The sequence below is a fragment of the Leuciscus leuciscus genome, assembly GCF_965113295.1.
Source record: "Leuciscus leuciscus genome assembly, chromosome: 25".
In the NCBI taxonomy this organism is placed as follows: domain Eukaryota; kingdom Metazoa; phylum Chordata; class Actinopteri; order Cypriniformes; family Leuciscidae; genus Leuciscus; species Leuciscus leuciscus.
Window position 1 is genome coordinate 20,746,776 of NC_138724.1, and position 18,434 is coordinate 20,765,209.

Genomic DNA, 18,434 nt, shown 5'->3' on the forward strand with positions numbered 1-18,434 from the left:
AATATAATATAATATAATCTTCAGAAGATAATCTTATTTGTGTTGAGAAATTTTAAACAAGTGTTTTCAACAAAAAAAGCATCCATCAAGCAAGAACATATCACATTCTTCATGTTCTCAGTTGTCTTAAAGTTCTTTAAATAAAGACAAACAAACATTATGTGCCCGCAGCAATATATATTTTAATTCAAAGTGAATTTTGACAATACACCATAATTTCTTTAATTTGACACTCACCAATAGTCACCAGGAAAACCCGCTTTCTGTGACAAAGTACATAAGGCTTGGTCACATATAAATCACTGAGAACTAGAGAGAAATACGACCGCAAACTGTAAGAGACATTACATCAAAATAAAAGAGAAAAAAAAAGGTTCCCAGTCCTCATATAGTGAATATTGCACAGTGCAGTGGCTACATGGCAAACTAATGTAGCATAGAAATCAAAAGCAAACAGAAATCAGAAAGCCACAAAAAATTTACAAATATGAAAACAGTAACAGTTCAGATTTAGTCAATCAAGTCTGTTTGCTCTTAAGTCTAAATATTATCCGATAACTTGCAGTGAGATTTAACTTTTACTAAAATATAATCTGCAGAGGAGTTAAAAATAGATCTAAAGCAATCCAACCCAAATCCTACGGCAAGTGTTACACAGTAGCACATATGAAAAATACAAGGACCCTGAATTAACTGTACAAGAAGATCTAAAAGAAAAACATGAATCAAAGAAAACAAAAACTGTTTGGTTTGGGAGTTTCAAAGACATTTCGACTTTAGTTTCGTTTGCAGATCCCTCTGTCCTTCACGTTTACGCCAAGTTTCACTCTTATTAGGGTGGGGTTGGTAGACCTTGTTAGAAGTAAAACATTTCGGAAATGTTTACTTGCAGTGAATTAATGAAAAGAATTCATATAATGTGCGCATGAGTAGCAATTTGGTACTCATCTCTAGTGCTACATGCTAAATATAAAATATAGGGTCATAATGCGAGGTACAACCCCATATTTTGGACTGTACCTCCATCAAGTCGGCTATGCTAAAGCAAAAATTCTGATCACGTCCTGTGAAACAAAGGGCAATGTTCATTCTACTTTACAAATGGTGGTTTACATTCACAGTGTATCATGTAAAGCTTCCCAAATACAAGAAAACCGTGTCTTGGGCGTTTAGTCAGCATAATAATAATAATAATAACAACAATCCCTGATATCATTTCATTATTGTTTTGTTGTTGTTGTTGGTCATAAAAATATAAATTAATCAAGCATGATTGGATTTCCTTTCCACGATTTTGAGAAACAAACATCCATTTTTCACCTTTTAGGTGATTACTGCATTGCATGAGTATAAAGTTACACTCGCTATTGGTTATCAGGTTATCAACATCCAACAAGATTACGATCTACTTTTAAGCAACTGGTCGGTAACAGCACTTCAGTTATGACTATCAAACACTGCAGTTACGCTTTCATCCCTCGGTCAAGCATGAAAGCGAGGAAGAGGCTGGCAGGCAGTGTTTGAAAAAGGGATATAAAGGTCTGACGCACATTTCAAAGGCACTAAAGCAGTGTCGCTCGCTTTTAAGAGCAGGGACCGGTGCGAGAATGAACACACCCATATAGAGTCGCCCACAAAATGAGAACGGGTGCCCTAATAACTCCTGGTTTTCAGAGTTAGCGAACAGTCCGCCTTAAAACATAAGCAAAACGTGCATTCTGTATCATTTGTTTTTTTTCCATTTCTTAATACATGAATATACCTGATACACCTTTTTGTGTGCATTTCAATGTAAAATTATAAGGGGGGGGTGAAATCAAATAAACTAAGCACTGTAGTTAGAGACGCCCAAATGCGTTTTTTTTGTTTTTTTGTTGCCCAACCCTACATTTTGTCTAGCTTATCAAACGTATCAAGTGCTAATAGCATTACTAAAATTAATATTCTGAAATGGCGAGATGAGTGGGTCATTGAATACAGAATTTATACCGATACTTAAAACAAAAAGTTAAATCTATCCTGCAAGCTATGCTTTAACAAAATGCAAATATACGTACTAAGATAGATATACACCAATATGCATCTAATACGTAAGATTAGCCCCAAGATAACAACAGATAAAACACTGATGCAAACAAAACGTAAAATACAAAACCCACGCACACAAAAACCCCAAAATCTCCATTACTTGCAATACAGTAGTTACAATGACACTTCAAAAAAGAAAGCAAAACAGAGAGAGGCATTAAAATGCTTCTGATGCCAGTCAGTACGGTAAAACCCAAAAACAAACAAACGGAAAAAAAAATCTCACTTCTATTTCAAGGTAATTAGACATATATAAAAATAAGAAGGCTAAGAACAAAGTTAATCATCTAATTTCACAGCTATTATGAAGTGGCAATCAGTATATAGCAGCTTATCTATGATACATTCAAGAATAAATGAAACAAAGTCATAACTTGCCCGAAAAAGCTAAACATCAACCTCAACATTTTTACATAGATTTTTCTGTTAAATACGGCCTCAACTACACTACGTTCGAGGTCTACGCTAAAACAGTAGCTACTCTGCTTGAGAAATTAATTACTGTCTTTGGTGTAGCGAAAGCATAATTATGAAAGAATGCACCTAATGAAAAACTCAAATCTAAAAAAGAAAAGAAATTCACACAGAAAAAAAAAAAGCTATTTCTCCCTGACGGAATGTATGAAATAAAAACAGCCAGCGTCAAAAAAAGCAATTAAATGGTGAGAGAGGGAATACAAAATCCAATCTTTTCACATGCATCTATGAAGAAAATTGCACACGATCAACTCTCGTCCTATAAAGCACTGAATACTCCAGCAATGATAGACTTTACAGTTGGATACTCAATACTGAATAATTCTGCACAAAGCAAACATGAAACCATACAATATCATCAAAGAGCTATCTGCTGATACAAGTCCAACACCGATAACACTTCTAACTCTAAAAATAACAGAGAACTGATGGAAAGAAAACGAAAAACACACACCGAAAACTATGGATTGTATTGCAGTTTCATTAAACAGTGTAAATACTATTAGATTAGAAACAGATTATCAAATATGAAAGTACTCAAACGTTTCTATACATAGTTCATCGGCCTCTGCTACGGCGAAGCACGTTATACTCGAAAAATCGAACTCTGCTACCACTCAGCGTAATACATCCACCTGTAAATACCACACGCAAAAGGACTGTATCGCTTCCGAATAATGCGCAAATCATCTAAGGCGTTAAACAACACATTTCGCCCTGTACAAAAGGTCAAATCATGAGCCTGATCGTGCACTCGGCAGGCGTAAATAGCCAATCAGGTGAGATTTTACTGACGGTTTAAAACATGAGACCTATTAGGGCGTGTTTAGTTCGACACCCAAGCCGCTTTCCGAACAAAAACTCCTGTCGAGACCCTAAGAGATTAATTAAATAATGATAAAGGACACCGAAGTAGATATTATGTAAGTCAACGAATATGCAAATGCATCAAGCTTGAAAAAAAAAAAGGAAAAAAAAAATATCTATGAAACAGCCCTAATATAAAAATCACAAATAACGATTGAAAATGTTTCAAGTGCTGCAGTCCGGTACACGCATGACTGCACGTAGGACTCGGGGTAACTTGCAACAACATGTATTTTAAGGCACTGTTTATTGAACCCCAAGGATTCAATGCAGCAAGTCTTACAACATATACACAGAGGGTGAAAAGCAACGGTTTGCAGCCCCTCCCCCCCTCCCCCCTTTTGAAGTCCAAAATTGGTTTTTGCCCATGCAGAGACATGCAGTGCGACGGAACCTTTTCAACACCGGTCTAAAAGAGAGACTTAACACTGAAGAGCATGGGGCTACTACGGAAAAATACAGACGGGTAACATCGGGTCACCACAAGGGGGACTCGCACGCACACTGGAGACGGGGATGGCTTGAACGAGAGTCACTGTGTCTAATACACACGTCAGAAGGCAATATCGAAAAATAGCATAGGGAAACTGCTGCGGCCCTCTGCCGAGGGTCTCACGACTAGGGATTTTGTTGTATCAAATGTGCAAAAACACATTAAAATTGAGTTTTTGTGTTCAATCCACTCACTCGCTCACGCATCCATTTGTTTGTTTTATTCTCCATGATATCTGTAAAGCTTGATTTGCATCATCATCATCATCGTCAAACTTTATAAGGAAAGGAAATGAAAAGAAAGATGTCGCGGCTCAGTGCCGGCTGCGTGCGCGTGGCTGCCGCGGGCTCCAGCTCAGATGTATGGGTACTGACTGAGTTTGCTGGGGCTGAGGGGGAAGCCTGCGTAGACGGGCGACGCCACATAGGAGTGTGGGTGAAAGAGGGCTTTGAACTGGCCCTGCGGCAGCAGAGTGGGGGAGGGAAGCAGCCTGTGGTTGATGCCTACGCTGATGCCCTGGTGGTGCACCAGGCTGTAGGCGGGCTGCAAGACGGGCCGAGGGCCCGGTGGTGGGCACGGTGAAGGCAAGAGGTGGGCCACGGGGGCGGAAGGTGGATAGGAGAGGAGGGCGGGAGGTGGTGGGTGGCCGGCCGAGTGTGTGGGGCTGCCGTGGGGAAGCGGGAAGGTGTGGCCGTGCACCGTGGGTGGGATGAAGGCCTGTGGTCGGCGCGGCTGCCGGTAGTTGCCGTTCCACTCCTTGTGGCAAGAGCCGTAATGCTGGACCTGAGCGGGGACGAAACAAAATGTTAATTTTGTTCAAAAATTTTAAATATCAACTTAAAACTTCATTAACTTCCCAATTTGGACAATTACTATTATTGTGGAGGCAGATCTGAATGAAAGCTTGAAGCTGATTGTAAGAAAAGCTGACTAAATTATTAGAGAAGTCTAGCATTTGTTACCAGAAAGTTATTTTTACTGGAAGATTGTGTAGACATTTTGATTGAAAATTACAGTCAAAAAAGTAAACTAAATAAACATGCATGGACAAATATTCACAATAAAAATCTATAACATGCATTTACTAAATATATAAGGTAACATTTCATGCTGACTTTAAAATAGGAAGTTGGGTGGCTCTTTTTTTTTATTTTTATTTTTTTTATTTAGTTTACGTCATTTTCACAACTAAGATCTACTAATTGGTAGTCAATTACAGGCACTATTAGTGGGTGGGACACTCATTCTAAAGCATTTGGTTGGAGTCATCAATATTTTTTGGCACATTTAGATATGTAAAAATATGCTTTTTTGTTTGTTTAAAAAAAAGTTAACAGACAAACTAAAAGACACAAAACATCAATTTTGGATTTCATAAGGTCCTGAACTAAATCTTAAATAAAAAGCAAAACATTTGAATCCATGTGCTGTTTGGGAACTAAAAAATTGTTGTGGAACAGACTCAGCATATGGTTTCACTCAACATCAGCATTCACAATGTTTATTTTAATAAAATAATTCATTTAGTATGATCTACAGAGCTTTTCTCTAAGTTTTCAATTTGTACAGTATTACAGAGAGAAGTCAAAGAGAGTTAAACCAGACAGACCTGGCCAAAGCCTGGCGGCTGTGGCTGGAATGAAGAGCTCAGTTTCTGCTGGCGGGGCAGCGTGGGCGTGGAAAGGTGGCTCAGTCGTCCTGGGCCGCAGCGACCTCTGGACTGGCAGGAGGATTCGAAGACTGCAAAAAGCAGAAAAGACCAAAACATTTGTGATCAATAAATAAAAAGGGATAAAATGAAAGAAGGATAACTAAACTTAAATGCAAAAATTCAGCTAATAGAAATGAACGCTTGCAGTTTGGTACAAGAACTGCAACTTGTACGAACTGAATTGGCTGACGTTCTGTCCACAAGAAAGTGATTTTAACATCAACAACAACAAGTACAAACTTTGAGAAAAAAAAAAAAAAGAGGACCTACCAACTTATAAACAAATTTAGATAGCAATGTATCTAAAACATAAACTCGCCTCAAACTTTCCATGGACACCCCAAAAGGGTAACGTGCCATGAGAAGCCTTTGAAAGAGTTTACCGCTCCAGCAATATTTCTTTCATAGCATGCGTTGAAAACAAAGCATTGGCTCCATGTAGGAAGCAGGAAAGATATGCTTTGACACGAAAGGGGGAGGGGCCAGGAATTTCTTTTCCAAAAACAAGTAAAGAAATTTAGGGCAGTCAACACGCAGAGTAAAAATGAATACAGGAATGAAAAGATCACAGGTATGGGAGAGGAAGCTCAAACCGAAAGGGTCACTCAACACTGGGATGTCGCGCACAAGACACAGGGTCGCAGTGCACGTTATACCCATAATCACCTGCGATAGCCTCTGTGACAACTTCCTGTTTCTCTCCTATGACCTGTAAAGTAGACATTGGCTGTGACCACACTAAAAAAAAACTGGTTGTGCAGAAGGAACTTTGTATTAATAGCCCAATTTTAGACTGGAAAAGTCCATTCAGAGAAACCAGTCTGTATACCACACCAAAAAATAATAATAATTTCACAAAACAGACACTGTTCAACAGTACGGAATGGAGCAAGTCGGTTTATATTTTTCCCACGCAGCTATGTAAAAATCTGAGCTGTGGATGTAAATGGGATGCAAATAGCACTTCAAGAAACAGCTGTACATTAACCTGCACAAGACAAAGCACCATTACAGGTTTGACAAATGTTTAACTATTTAGACAGTTTCTTGAGGCATGATGGCACAGAAAATAATTTTGACCATCCTTAATTTAGCAAAAAACTTTTTGTTGTAAAGCACTAGCACTAAGATACAAGTTAAAAAAAAAAGTTTATGAAGATATAGCCAGGACATTTAAACATTATCCCCCAGTTTCACAGACAAGGCTTAAGCTAGTCTTTGACTAAAATGCATGTTTGAGCTGTTTTGTCTCAAGATGCACACCAGTAATGTTTTTTTTTTTTCCCAGGGCATGTATTTAAAAGCTACTTAAATACCCTAATTGAACTCAGGCCTAATCCTAGTTTAATCTAAACCATGTCTGTGAAACCAGGCCATTATGTTTTATTACAAAAAAGGGTAAGAAAGTGCTTGTCTGTGCAAAGTTATAATCCAATCCAAACTCATGTCATGCAAAGTAAACTTTCACACAACACACACACAAATAACACAAAGGGAGATGATACATTAACGTTCAATTTTTTTTTACTCTTTAAATGTAACTTTTAAACATTGCTATTTTTTTTTTAATGCTGCTCTTTTGAACTTCCAATTCATTTAATTCAAAATTCTAATTAAAAAAGCATCACGATTTCCACAAAAATATGAAGCTGCACAACTGTTTTCAACATTGACAATAAGAAATGTTTCTTGAGCAGCAAATCAGCATATTGGAATGATTTCTGAAGGATCATGTGACACTGAAGGCTAGAATAATGATGCTGAAAATACAGCTTTGCATCACAAAAATAAATTACATTTTAAAATATATTAAAATAGAAAATAGCTTTTAAATTGCAATAATATTTTACAGTACAGTTTTACTGTTTTTATTGTATTTTTGATCATATAAATGCAGCTTTGGTAATACAAAAATAAATTAAAAAAGAGAAAGAGAAAGAGAGACTTTTCAAAAAAATAAAAATAATATGACCAAGTCCAAAATTTAAATGGTAGTGTAGCTATCTGCAAACTATTGTTTGCATGAAGCAAACTCCACCAGTTTGCTTCATGCGAATTACACCTTTCAGTCGCAGTTTAACAGCATGGAAAGATAAAAGGTTGATTTAGATAACGCTTCAGCTCAGATGAATTCAATGCCCCATAAACTTCCATAGTAACAGTTAAATTTTGTGTTGCTTTTTACAATCTGAAGGACAAGTTGAAATTATTTTCTGTAATAATCGACAGCCTGTATCAAACCCAAATAATTATTTCAAGAAAACATAGGCAGAAACTACTGTTTCACTTTCATAAAAACTTTATACGTTTCAGAAGATCTAAAACTGGAGTTATTCTTCAACATATGGCCGGTCCATACCTGTGTGGTGCTCACTGTTGGGATGATGGTTGTTGTTCAGCACTCTCATGGGCGGCACCACCACGGTCCTCACCGCAGGTTTATTCAACCTTGTGTCAGGGTGTCCACGCCTGGCCTGGGGTTCCTGGTTCTGGTTCTGATTGGTCAGGAAATGTCTTTCGGGGAAGGGGCTGTCGTGGGGCCCTAGGGAGGAGTCTGAAGGGGGCGAGCCGTCTACTGTTTCACATCCACTTTCATGGCCGTCATCTTCTGATATACTGCAGTAGGGCAGAGGAGGGAAAGAACATCAAAATACATACAGAGTCAACCTCACCTCACATTTCTACTGGTGTTGAATATAAAATGCCATACCTGCTGGGTCTTTTGCATGGAGAAGGGCTGGATTGTGCTGAGGCTGAGGAGCTGGTGCTGAGACTGCTATCAGGACTGCTGAGGGAACACACTCGCTCCATGTTCAGAGAGCCTGTGCATGCTTCACACTCTGGACTGCCCTTACACCTGTCGAAGACACATGCCACTCAATTTAGCAAGAAGAGCCATGTGTATGCAAGCTAAACAGAATTAAAGTCCACTACTGACAATTAGGCCTGTCACGATTATGAAATTTGGCTGACGATTAATTGTCTAAAAAATAATTGCGGTTATGCCGATTAATTGTCAGTTTTAGGGCTTTGACGATTAATTGTCTGTGTTAGGGCTTTGGCAATTATGCTGATTAATTGTCTGTTTTAGGGCTTTGTGCTTCATTCATTAAATAATTGTGATGAATTTAATCCTTTGTAAGTTATCATTTTGCAGTGTAAGTTTACAGTTAACACCTTTAAATATTAAATAAATAGGCTATATTCAATAGCTATGACAATTTGTTTATTAAACTTAGTGAGTGTATAAATCAGCAGCAAAAAGTAATTTTTGAAAACATCTGCACAGTAATTTAATAAAATCTAAACATGTTAATAAAAACAAATGTGCACAAACCATGATAATATGATACGCTTCAAAACAGAGCGGAACAAAGCGCGTATGCGCATCGCGGGTGCAGAATGATGTGCTTAATGCAACATGGAGTCGCAGCGATGCACAAGTGCGCATTTAAAAGTTCACGGCACAAAGCGAAGAAATGTCGAGGGCACAAATCCTAGTGTATATCAGTCCAACAGTTTATTGATCATTTGTTTCTTCACAGTTTTAAACTCCAGTTATTGTGCGTCTGATGCCAATTCATAGTCCTTGTGCTGTGTAGGCACACGGTAGCGAGCGAGTCATTTAGAAACAGCAAAAAACTCCAGCAAAATAAAGTCATTTTATGCAAATCCACAGCCCTTTATCTACAGATCAAGCATTATAACGTCAATGTCACATTGGAGAAAGTTTTACCGTGTATCCTGTCGTAACCGGACGACGCGCGCTGTTTGAATGCTGAACGGAAATGATTGACAGCTGCAGAGTTTGAATGCTGAACGGAATGATTGACAGCTGCAGACGAGTTTGTGAACTTTAATTTAACAATGTAAATATACTACTGTCCCTCACATTAAGCTATGGAATGGCTTCAGATGACTTTGAATATATTGCTAGAAAACGTAATTAGTGCTTGACTGCTTGTCTATTTATTTTGGTTCATGACTCCCCCTTGTGCCGTAGGTCTATAAAAGAGCGCAATAATCGCGGTTGTCTTAAACAATCGCGGTTAGATCAAATAATCGCGATCAGACGGTTATTTAATTATCGCGACAGGCCTACTGACAATACTTTCTGGTAGTGGATTTTAGTAGCATTTCAGCATTTTATTTCCCTGAAATCTACTTACAATGTCAGTCAAGATGTTTTAAACCAAAACATTCATAAATTAGCTTTACATAACCATTTAAAACCTCTCACTGAATTAAAAAAGGGTGTATTTGCTTATGTGGCTTTAAGAGTTCTATATGCAAATGACTTATGTTATGATTGGTTAATCAATTTGCAAGTAAAAGAAGTCACACCACCCCGGCCTGAATACTGAATATACAATACTTTTCTGTTGGAAAGAATTTAATTGTTTTATTAAGCATGGATGCATTAAATTGATTAAACATGACTTTTGGACGGTGATGTATGTTGATTTGTAAACGTAAGTGCATATTGAGGGTTAAACTCACTTATTAAGAGAGCACCTCTGTGCTTGTTCCTCTTCATCTGTGCTGCTGCTTATACTAATAACGCTAACCACCGGACTGGGCGACTCTCTGATGATGATAGACTCTCGTTGCTGATTGGCCACTGCTGCCTTATAGCACCCCTCTTCCTCCACCTGCTCCGGTTCCTGCTTCACTTGGGCCTGCACTGCTCTGTCGGGAGAACTCTGCTGTTGCTCCGCATTCGCCATCCTGTTCGCCATCTTTGGTGACGGACACACTGAGGGCTGTGTGTCCGTGTAGTGCAAGACATTCATACTCCTAAAAAGCAACAAGAATGAATATATTTATCTCCACACTGCCTTTCGGCTAAATGTTATGGATCCTTTTCACCTTTCTGGGGTTCTCAGAAGCAGAAGTCACTATAGTAATATTACTAATTATTACTAATAGTCAACTGTAAAATGAATAAATACAATTATGTTAATAGCTGCGGAAGTGCGTCACAGTCTGTGAAAAGGATCCATTGAATCAAAACCAAATTAAACTCTAAAAAGAGTATCATAAGTTTTGAATAGAGGCCAAGGCATCTCGCTTTTGAGACCCTGCCAATGACTGTAGGCTTTTGCTCACCTGTTCTGGCTGGGTTTGTTCCTCTTGTTAGATGCAGGCTGAGGCCAGACCACATGAGCGATGCCAATGTTTATAGGCTGATGGGCTGACACAGCCATTTGGCTGGGAACAATAGCCTGGGTCATCACCGAACTGTAATGGCTGCTGTGTGGCCGCACTTTCCTTTAACAAAGAAAACAACAGTCACCGAAATGCTCAAGAGGTCATGTCAGCGCATGATATTTAAGGGGCAGCTCCTCCTTGATCTTCTTACCCCCAGTCTCCTCTCCTCTGCTGTCCAACGACAGTATCGGATGCCAAGCTCGTAGCAGGTGGTGGGACCTGCTGCCAAGCTGGCACTAGGATCTGTGGAGTTCTGTTGGACCACGGCTGCTGAAAGGTCAAGAAAGGACAATGCTGAACCTTTGTAATGTATCTTGCTTCGTGTAAAATATTGAAACTGGTACGTCAAGATGGATAACAACCCTTGGCTGTTTTCCATTATTTTTCCCCAGTATCTTGTGAAATAGGCATTTACTTGTGCTATAACTCCTGGTCTCATGGGTAAGGGCTGAATAGCTGGGGCTTGGGTCACCAGAGGAAGAGTGTTCTCCATTCTAACCGAATATCCTCCTGGCTGATTTGGGTTTGAAGGGATTCCTGTAGAGTCAAACAACCAAATTAACGTCTCCATGTGGTTTCTGGCAAAATAAAATCCTGATGGTTTTAAAATGAAAAAATTAAGACAGCCATAAATATAAGAATTGACATTTTTATGTTTGTACTGTAAAACTATTATTTATTATTGTTAATAAATTATATTTATTTTTATTCTACAGTGAAATATTTTTCATATTTCTTATTACTAAATAATGGTAATATTTCTTATTTTGTTTAATATTTTAATTTAGTAGTAGTAATAATAACAATACTCATTTTATTTTAGAGTACAATTATAATTCATAATTTTATAGTCATATTGAAATATAAATCACAACACTTTTGCCCAAATTGTTGTGCCCTACAATCAAGCACTGCAAACTTTGACCTTTTTTTTTAATAAATTTTTTAAAGATTAAAAGTGCCCACGTGCATCCCTAGTTCAAATTATTATGTGCATCCCACTAGAATGTGAATATTCCAGTACCTTGAAGAGCAGGAGGGCATAGAATGAGCGCCTGCTGAAAGGAGTCGTTACACCCAAACTGGGAACTTCCTGTCTGGATGGGAATTCCAGGATGCACCACAGGTGGAGCAGACGGCGGCAGAGTCTAAATGGAAAGGTAAATAGATTAATCTCAGAAATAATCTGTCGTTGTCTTCTTGCTTGCACTTAAACCCCGAGAACTTTTCAGAGCATGCTGTTTTACCTGAGAGTGGACAGATGGCATTTTGTTGAAGGCGACAGTGATATTTGGAGCACTTGGAAGAGTCACGGGCTTCATGAGTGGGGGTGCTTTGTTGCGGTTGAGAGTATCGTAAATGCTTCTTGAGTGACACACATCCATGATGTGGAAACAGGACTGGACACTGTTGGAGACACGCAAACGATTTCTTGAGAATGACCACACAAAAATAGACAACGGTCAATGAAATTGCCATTAAAAATGTCTGGACGTACTGGTTGCAATGGGGGAAATCCATCAGGTGCTGCATAGTGACAAAAGGGTGAGTAAGTGCATCTGAAGGGGCGATTCTCTGATCGGCATCAATCATCAGCATCATCTTCAGCAGGTCCACGAATTCTCTCCTGTCAGCTTTCTCCGCCAACTGGTCACAGCCCTCCATGTTAAGCACAAGATTCACCTAATAAATTAATAGAAAAAACATAAAAATAAAAAACAAATACTTAAATACATTAAAACAAAAACAATTATCATCATTACTTCTACCACATACAATAATAATTTTTATTGCTGTTATTATGCGATTAATAACTGTCATTATTATTATTATTGTATAAAATAAATATTATTAACAAAACTAATATTATTATTAAATTATAATTATTATATGCAATATTATATATTACAATACAAATATTATATAATTATGTATTAACTATATTATTATTTTATATAATTATAAGAACCAATTACTGTTGGTTATTATTGGTCAAAATTATCATTACAAACAGTATTAATCATAGTAATAATTATTGTTAATATCAATAACAACAATTATAAATCAATAACAATAATTCCAAGTTCTCAACACTTTTCTTGATTTCATATGCAAGCAAATACTCCACAATTTTAAAGCTAAGCAAGATTAATGAGGTCTTACATGTCCAATGTCATCCAGACAGCTAAAAATGTACTTCCTCGCCTCCTTGGACTTCAGTCCTGTTTCGGTCTCATGTTCTTCAGTCGTCTGCAGAAACAGGAAGTGTGTGTTTGAAGTCATTACATAAGAAATTCACATCAAAACTTTATGCGGAGCAGACAGTAACTCAATCCAGAGAGCTAAGCTGTTTATGACAGCAATGTCTGGTTAAGTGGATGAGAAATGGACCCTTGCCTTCAATCTCCAGGTGGCGTACGGTGAATCGGACTCCTTGCAGAAGAATCTGGCCGTCTTCGTCCCCACATTCAGAAGCTGTTCACCTGGAAACCCTTGAGTTTGAGAGATGTAACGAATCTGCAGAGATGTTTTCAGTATTAGAGGATTTCTGATAAAACAAGTAAAGCTAAATCCATCTGAAAATCCCTCATGACATAAATCCTTTGATTTACAAAGCATGACAAGATGATGATGGTACTTTTCCAGTATTCCAAGAGGAAGTAATTCAAGATAAGGCTGGTCAGGAATAGGCAGGTCCCTATGAGTGGTATGCAGCAGGGGAATTGTGTGCCAAAATACCAGTGAACCATTCAGAACGGTATTTTGTCTTGACAAGTATATTTGTATCACAACCCTAGTGCATACGAAAGATAAATATGGCTCAAATTTATTCAGAAGGAGCAAATATTTTAGATATCACCCATGATTGTGCATGTTCAGGATGAAAAAAAGCGTTTCAAGAAGTTACAAAGCACAGGGCGATATGAATCGACAAGAACCAGCAAAACCAGCTCTGATATGCACAACAAAAGACAAATATAAGCAAATAACTTCTTCAGCTGTTATTTCAAGCTCTCAGTTTCATCAGCTTCATGAAGGCTAAGCTCGGCGAGCTCAGTGTTTAACTCTCAATACAGAGCGCAGTATGGGGTCTGCTGCTCCTCAGGGCTTTATTAAGATGCCAAGTCAAGATGCTGGCCACTCTTTCTGCCCACAACAGATGTCAAACCTCTCACACTGCACAGACTTAATGCAAGCCAACGCAGGGCAAAATGTGTTCTTTACCATTTGGTTGACGCTTTTAATCCTGATTAATTTATAGTACACCACCTGGCACCTACAGAATAGTACATGGACGGTTCCCATCAAGCACCTTGAGGGAAACGGAAAGTTTAATTGGAAGTGAATGACAACAGGGTCAGAAATGAACCATGGATCATCGTAAATGCCACTGGAGGTGATAAAATAATATCCTGAATCCTGAATGTGACAAAAATGCTTATATTTACAATGCGAGTGTGAAAAGCCCCATATAGTGCATTTCACTGATATTTTGCTATCTAATATTTGATACATTTAATTTAATTCTAGGCGTAAGGTACGTGTTTAGTATTAGTTTTATGTTTCTGAAGCCTTTTGAGCTTTCTAATGATCAACGAATTACAAAAATTAAGCAGCATAACGGTTTTCAAAATTGACAATAAGAAAAGTTTCTTGAGCAGCAAATCAGAATGATTTCTGAATAATCATGTGACACTGAAGAGTGGCGTAATGATGCAGAAAGTTCTGCTTTGCCATCACAGGAATAAATTACATTTGAAAATATATTAAAATAGAAAATATTTTTTTATTAATTCAAATATTATTTCCCAATGCTACCATTTTACTGTGTTTTTAATCAATAAATGCAGCCTTGGTGAGCATTAGAGACTTATTTCAAAAACATAAAAGAAAGGTAGTGTATCTTGTGCATCATTAACAGCTACTTACTGTAATGTGGATGTTATGCATTCACTTACAATATTTAATTTAATTGTTCATGCAGAGAATTTGTTTCAAATAATTAACAGAAATTGAAGTATTTAAAATACACAGACAACACAGTGTGTGTTAACAGTTAGAATTTTTTTATTTATTAAAGTGATTGTGAAAATAAAATTACAGGGGAAAATATTGCCCTCAGTATTGGTCATTCAGTCAACAAAGCACTGAAAATGCATTTCCAGACATGACCAATGACCTCAAGACAGCCTTGTTTTTCATTTGAATAGTTTTAAATGAGTTGTCTGACTAGACTAAGGTTTGTAGTAATAGTCTCTTTGGTTTTCATCTTCAAACATTATGCTACATCACTCCCTTTTAACTACCTAGATTTGTTTGCCAAAGCACGCTTTTATAAATCTATGACGGTAACAAGCGATGACTTCATAACGCAAATAACATCACAAAGGCATTAACGGTGTTTGGTTAACCATAGCGCTGTCTTTTTAGGGAGAGCAGGAGCAGTAAAACCCCACCAATGCATGAGTCTCTGTGTAACAACACCATTGTTCTTGTTGCCTTGGGAAACCGAGTATTACTGGTCAGTGAACTCTTCTGACGTTCGCCTTCAAGCGTGCATCTGTTGCTTCTCAGAAAGACTGTGTCATAGTGGGCCTCTACCAGTGAAAGCACAAGCCACCACAAAGCCCTCTTTGGCTGCTCGCTCTCATTCCTCTTAGTCTCTTCCTCTCTCGACTATGACGCCACCTCTCCTTTTACAAGCGCTGAGGCTCAACACCGCTGTGTTAAACAAGCAGTGTTTATGGCATCTTAGGGGTGTTATAGTGACATGATCGGGTTGCCAAAGCGCTGCACAAACACAGAGAGCGCGCTGAAGTGAGAACCTGCTGATAGTGCAGAGGGAGAGGGTGTGTGCGCGAGTGGGGCTTTTGGTTATAAATACATTCTGCTGTGTGGAGTGGAACTGGACCCATTGCTGGCACTGACAGGCGGCCCGAGGGTTTGTGGTCAGCAAACCCAGTCCAGCTTACTCTGACATAGCCGGCTAGTTTTGCTACTGTCATATGTGACATTTACACCACCTCCGACAACTGGTTTATCGGCAGCGCTGGTCCATGGTGACCATAAATGTGCTCACACATTTGAATGTGTGCAAATCATCTTTCAGGTTATGTGTCCATGACAAAATCTGTAGACATTGGATTTCCTGTACTTGTTTGTAGGAAAATTAGGAATTCTGTAGAATGGATTTGAATACTACATTCTCAGGATGATTAATTAAATATGTCATTATTTTTTATTATTTTTATTAGGGTAAGCTCAGGATGATTTCTTAAAATAAAAAATATTTAATTTGATTTTATTATAATAGGGTAAGCCCAGGATGGTTTCTTAAATGAAAAAAAATATATACATCTTTGAGATCATCCTGGGCTTAACCCTATTAAAATGACATTTAGGCTACTTTAAATTAAAGTTGTTTTTGATGGCAGTTCCTATGGGGAAAAAAAATCTAGATAAACTCAGTTTTCCAAAATCCACTATTGGTTAGTCTCTATCTAGCATGCTCAAACTGGTTTCACAGTTTGAGTTTCGCAACACGACTGTTACGACGTTGAATTCAAGTTAAAATAGTCTAGCTTTTAAAAACATGTCAGGAGACCCCTAGTTCCATTATACTTGCACCCTGTATGTATAGTTTTGCACAACCCTGCTGCTAATTATTTTCTTTTTTGTGAAGAAAAGTTATCACAAAGACTTACACTGAGGATAAAAGCAAATGATGTCATACTCTACCACACATTAGCATGGCCCCAAAGCAACAAAGTGGGTCATTATCCGAGATCACTGCCTTATCTTACCTGGTCATACTCCAGTGCTCCAGGATAAAGTGGCCAGCCCAGGAAGAGCTCAGCGATGACGCAGCCAAGTGACCACATGTCTATGGCCTCACAGAAGGGTAAGCCCAGGATGATCTCTGGAGCCCTGGAACACATTATCAGAAAATAATAAGAATTAAAAGGAGTTGTTACCTTGACAACAGGCTGTTGATTGAAAATAGTGGGATACGCAATTACAAAAGCTCCAGAGAAGGAAGCAGATGCATTTGTTTGGATGAGCAAAATGCTACAATTTAAATCATGCAAATCATGATGATAATTTCAAGATGATTTATACATATTTAAATGTTAAACGTAACATTTGACGTGATGCAATGACACAGACTCAGTAGTTTTGGTTTGTGACATCTATGCAAGTCACGTCTCGCGCTCTTTAAGCTCAAGAGTCATGTTTTGTGTCCATATTGATATAATCTTGAGTCTAATGACGCAGGGCTCCTGTTCTGATGCAGCGAGAGTCTGCTGTTGGAGCGGGGTTTTGACGTCAACGGGCCCATACACATCTGCTACCGTGACAACCGGAGGGAAAGTGCTGGCTGCCTAGCGACAGATGAGGACGGATCTAAACACCTAAACTGGATGATGACAGAGTCGAGGAGTCTGATGACACAATTAACCCTGGTCACCATTAATAATCAACTACAGCGCAAACTCCTCATGCACAGTTGCTAACAAGCCTTGCTGTTTGTCCGAGCCTGTTGCTCCCCGATCAAGCGTGTAGCACCTAAAGTTAAAGGGGATACAGTTAAAACAGTAACTTTTGCCACATCTATTGATACAGGAACACATCATGCTAGGTCACTAGTAAGCGACTGTAACTACCAACAGGACACTACTTATGCGGTAACAAAAGCCGCTATGAATAATTCACCGGTGGCTTGGCAATGTGAGACTACCTTTTTAAATTCGAAACTTTGAAATTAAGTTACAGTTAAGGTTTCCATTATTGCCTGTACATTTAGGCCATTCTTAACCAGCTCAGTCTTCATAGTCAATGGTGTTGCAGAAGCACATGCTGTGATTCATTTTGAGCTGCACAACCCATTATTTGCACATGCATTATATGCTACATTTTTTTTTTTTTTTAAGTCCAGCAAGATAATCTTGTTAAGTCTGACGCAACATTCAATTGTTTGCAGTTGAAAGAAAAATCCAATAAGCTTAAGTAACTTGTGTGTTCCTGGAATATCCAATCAATAAGCATGATAACATTAAATAATAATAATAATAATAATAATAATAATAAAAAAAGATAATAGAATGAATTATATATTATAATAAATAATTTAATATAGCTAAGCCCAGAAAGAACCTGCAGTTGTTTTTTGTTATAAAAAACATTTAAGTAATAGCCTAATACCAATAATAATAATAATAATAATAATAAGTAATTTTTATTTGCAAATATAAATAGGATCTTGTTTTTATTATAAAAAAATATTATAGGTATATTAAATGATTTATTATTAATAATAAATCATTTAATATAGGCCGCCTACGCCTAGACAGAGTACACAGGTTTTTTCCTTCATATTTTCTCCACTGGTTATAAAAAAGAAATTTGCAGAACGGGTTTAAACATAATAAACTGTGGTAAATGGAGCTAAGAGTACTAAACTCTTATTGATTATGCTTTAAGCTACTAAACTGGGAAAACCTGCACATCCATGTGGGCTTGCATACGGCTTTCCTGTAGCTCAAACAGTAGAGCGTTGGCGTTCCCAACGGAACCCAAGGTCATGGG

General features: G+C 38.0%; 1 protein-coding gene and 1 long non-coding RNA gene across 3 annotated transcripts in view; one reads left to right on the top strand and one right to left on the bottom strand.

Moving 5' to 3' along the window:
* The window catches only part of LOC309489940, a 275,593-nt gene that overhangs the window by 249,580 nt on the left and 7,579 nt on the right, over positions 1-18,434 (top strand). The gene's annotated exons all lie outside the window — the stretch shown is intronic.
* The window catches only part of hipk3a (homeodomain interacting protein kinase 3a), a 37,636-nt gene continuing 19,359 nt past the window's right edge, over positions 158-18,434 (bottom strand). Inside the window, exons 3-16 of one of the 2 annotated variants that reach the window (XM_082158884.1) lie at positions 16,652-16,775; positions 13,245-13,364; positions 13,011-13,097; positions 12,346-12,530; positions 12,095-12,254; positions 11,872-11,995; positions 11,263-11,384; positions 10,999-11,114; positions 10,746-10,907; positions 10,137-10,433; positions 8,347-8,493; positions 7,996-8,252; positions 5,535-5,665; positions 158-4,708 (exon numbers count right to left, since the gene is read on the bottom strand). In XM_082158884.1, the coding sequence (XP_082015010.1) occupies positions 4,280-4,708; positions 5,535-5,665; positions 7,996-8,252; positions 8,347-8,493; positions 10,137-10,433; positions 10,746-10,907; positions 10,999-11,114; positions 11,263-11,384; positions 11,872-11,995; positions 12,095-12,254; positions 12,346-12,530; positions 13,011-13,097; positions 13,245-13,364; positions 16,652-16,775 (2,461 nt within the window). In that variant the 3' untranslated portion in view covers positions 158-4,279. Of the gene's footprint in view, positions 4,709-5,534; positions 5,666-7,995; positions 8,253-8,346; positions 8,494-10,136; positions 10,434-10,745; positions 10,908-10,998; positions 11,118-11,262; positions 11,385-11,871; positions 11,996-12,094; positions 12,255-12,345; positions 12,531-13,010; positions 13,098-13,244; positions 13,365-16,651; positions 16,776-18,434 lie in introns of both variants that reach the window. The other variant, XM_082158883.1, reaches the window with a different exon arrangement.